The sequence below is a fragment of the Cryptotermes secundus genome, unplaced genomic scaffold (assembly GCF_002891405.2).
Source record: "Cryptotermes secundus unplaced genomic scaffold, Csec_1.0 scaffold705, whole genome shotgun sequence".
In the NCBI taxonomy this organism is placed as follows: domain Eukaryota; kingdom Metazoa; phylum Arthropoda; class Insecta; order Blattodea; family Kalotermitidae; genus Cryptotermes; species Cryptotermes secundus.
The window spans coordinates 55,171-58,861 of NW_019726237.1; the positions used below are offsets into that span (position 1 = coordinate 55,171).

General features: G+C 38.6%; 1 protein-coding gene across 2 annotated transcripts in view; it reads left to right on the top strand.

Annotated features, from left to right (window-relative positions):
* The window catches only part of LOC111864088 (stromal membrane-associated protein 1), a 25,615-nt gene extending 21,924 nt beyond the window's left edge, over positions 1-3,691 (top strand). For both annotated transcript variants that reach the window (XM_023851085.2, XM_023851086.2), the window contains one exon: positions 2,000-3,691. In XM_023851085.2, the coding sequence (XP_023706853.1) occupies positions 2,000-2,224 (225 nt within the window). In that variant the 3' untranslated portion in view covers positions 2,225-3,691. The remainder of the gene's footprint in view (positions 1-1,999) is intronic.

Consider the following 3,691-nt stretch of genomic DNA (forward strand, 5'->3'; position numbering starts at 1 on the left):
TCAAAGTTGTAGGAACCCACTTTTGAAACCGTGATTTCTTTTGGGTCAGGATTTTTTCTTTCTGATTAACAAGAAAGCATTCCGCATAACGGTTTGTTTCATTCACTATCATCGTAATCAGATCGTCATCAAAAATAACTCAAAATATCAAAATATCATCTGCACACTGAACTGGCACTATTTGTTTCCCAACTAAATCACACGTAAAAGGTAGAGGAGGATTAGCACTGTCGACCTCTTCCCAAGTATTATCTGGAATATTCAGAGAAAATTGAGGTTCTTCCTCTTCCTCTTCGGAACTGGAATCGAGAGTATATCCACATGAACCCACAGAGGTTGTATCCGAATCTACTGAACAGTTTTCGTGCAAAAGATCAAGCACTTGTTCGTCAGACAAGTTATGAGAGCAAGATGCCATGGTGAACTAAATAGCTCAGCTAAGGGACGGTCCCAAGGCAGAAAAGAAATAAATGCTGACATAGGCGCCTGGCAACCTCAATCCCTAGGTTCGTAACATCATACACAAGACACCAGATAATAAGTGGTTGAATAATTTTTCGTACCACACTTTTTCCCTTGTTTCCTACTGAAATACATTCTGAGGTTTAGTTTCTGAATTCCCATCAGCATACGCAAACCTAGGAATACCTTAATTTCATTTGAAATTGTGGGAACCCACTTTTGAAAGCGTGATTTTATTTGTGTTAGGGGCAAGAAACTGTGCCGCCAGATAAGTTACGTGACCGAGATGCCATTGAGCTCCGCTATTCATAAATGTTGACACAGGTGTCAGGCAAATTCGACCCCTGGGTTTGTAACATCGTAAATCAGACACAGCTGTTTTGTCGCCAGTAAGCCAAGCCAGTAAAAAATATAGTAACACAAACACAGATAACAAGAACTCAATGAAAGTTAGCTAACAAATTATCTCTCTGAAAGCAAGTCGGAGTGTGAGTGGGAACAGTTCTTCTGCAACCAGCAGACACCAGATGCTTTGTCCCAAGCAAAGCGAGTAAAAAAAATACCACACACAAACAGCGAAGAATGAAAGCACTCACTATTAGCTCATATATACATTCACTGGAAGTACATATATCAGAGCGTAGGCGTTAAGAATTCTTAGTGAAAAGTTTGGACGCAACATATGCGGCGCGCACGCTTACAGCACGGGTTTGAGCGGACGCAGCCGGTGCTTCGCACACGCTTAGGAATTTAAATGGCTCCGCTTAAAGTCACGCTCAGGGGGTTAAATGAGAAGGAAAAAATATGTAAGAGCTGGCTTTGTTATGGTCAGGCCTCAGTGAGCTTTCAGCAGACCTGAGCACAACCATCAAATATTGGGAGTCCTGTACTGTTTATTTGAGTATCAGGTTTTGATTTCTTGATGAAAGCTTGAGCACATATACAGAGCATTGTTTAGCATGTTTGGATAAAAGTGTTTATAATAACCCATCTTGAGATATCCTCTGCAATGTACAAGTGTTTGGGTGTAAATGATTTCAAATCACTAATTTTGCAAGTCACGCTGTTTGATTCATTTTAATTGACCGATGGTGATGAATGAACAGAAAGGTCTCCGATTTCAGCATTGGCATCAACTGTGAATTGGGTCATTGCATCAGAACTTACGAACCACAAGGTTTAAAAATTGTCCTACATCAATACAAAAAATGTTCATGAAGAGCAGTCCAGAACACGTGATACTGGACGATGAAAACTTTAGGTGCCCTGGTATCCAGGATTTGTTCAGGACTCTTCTTGTTTCTTGTATGAAAACATTAATTGTAGCCTGTATTGCTGTTGCACATTTTTTCCCCTTACTGCCACTTTCTTTCTGTTACATTAAGGTCAGTTCTTTGCTTTAATTTTGAATAATGAATTCATAACCTATATCCAACTAATGCCAAGATTTTCATGACATGGTTAATTAAGTATGGATACAGCTTTACACTTAATTGGAAATTCTGCTTATGATTACCATTTTGTTCCATTACATCAGCTACCTCAGCAGATGGCCCGGATGAACCTTGGTGGAGCAGCCATGAAGGCAGCACAACCACAGGCCATGGTTGGTCAAGTTCACTCAATGGGGATGCAAGTGCCAGGCATGAGTATGAACATTGCCCCTACAGTGCCTAATGTGGGCAGTGCAGGTATTGGAATTGGGGCATTTCCTCAGTCAGCAGGTGCTGGTCACACATTTGCAACCAATTTATGGCAGTAAAGTATCTAGTGACTGTGGTGCTGTTCTCGGTTTATACTGTTGTCTGTTATGGCCTTGTTTTCGTTGAGGTGAAAAGTTTATTGCATGGAAACATGTCAGGCTCTAGGTGAAGAGGATAAAGGAAAATGAGCATATTCACAGGATGTTATGTAAGAATTGTCAGATTGGTTACCAAAGAGCTGTCCAATCCATATTTTTTAAACTTCATAATTCACCATTTTAGAATAGAATATTGAAGTAGTCAATGAATTTGTGTCGTGAATGCTCCAAGCTTTTCCTTTTCCAGTGATGAGCTGTTTCATCATTCCAGGTTTTCTAAAGCTGAGGGATCATTGAACCTGCACTTCTGTAGTTCTTAATCTGGAATGCTAAGGCTGCTACAGTAATTTCCAAATGAATCTTTGATACAAAGTTTGCTTAAATTCTCTTCTGTCAGTTGCAATTGTGGACAGTTGCAGTTCTTGGCAATTCATCATCATGTGCTACACATATCAGCAGCATTCTAAGCTTCGATAGTTCCAAACTTGTGCCTGGAATAGCTACTGTAACTGATCCTTAATGGTTTCAAAGTACTGCATTGTTACTTTAATGTTTGAGGGCTCTTGGACTTTAGTATTAGCTGTTAGATTCAGTAATACAGCATTGTTCAGAAATTTTTTAAACTGCCTTTTCCTGTAATATATATCCACATGTCATATATAGATCTGGTGTTAGATCAGGAAGAGATTGTGTCCAGCAGATGGGATGCAAGATATCTCGGATAGTGAGTAGTAGTGTTAGATCCAAGAGGGCCATGGTTTTTGTCTGGCACTTAAGAGTGACTGTATGAGCTTCACCAGCCAGAAATAACATACAGTGTGTGTAAATATTGGGAAACCAAAAACATGTTAGTATCAGCCCTAAAAAGTTATATTTGCTGATTCTAAAGGTGATGTTAACTAACTAAATTAAACACCAGGTTTGTGTGCATTTTATTTGTTCTGTCCTGATTGTTATCATAATGATGTTAACATTGTCCCCATGTTATTGTATGAGATGAAATGTTTCTCTGTCACGCTGGTCTGCATTGCAGAGAGTGCTGGTAATATGATATTCAAGGGACCAGGATAGAAACAGAGGTGCTTGAAGGATATTTTCTCCTTTTAAGTGATAAAAATTATAATTTTTTAGGGTTGGTAGGAATGATTGATATTATTATAGTATTTCTGTTGTTGTTCCTTATAAAGAGAAAGAGTGCATGTATTTCGTCAGTACATGTGTGCAGTGTTTATTGCTGAAGAGATCAGTTATTTTTAATGTAAACATTGTATATCTAGCTGTAGTGTGTATAATTTGGGCAAAGTTCTAGATTTTGTAAGGCAGAGAAGGCTGTAAATATTTTGAATTCATAGAATTATTGAATAATGTATTTATATATGTGTGTATGTATGTATGTTGAAAGTGAAGCACAAGTCAGATCCACTTGAA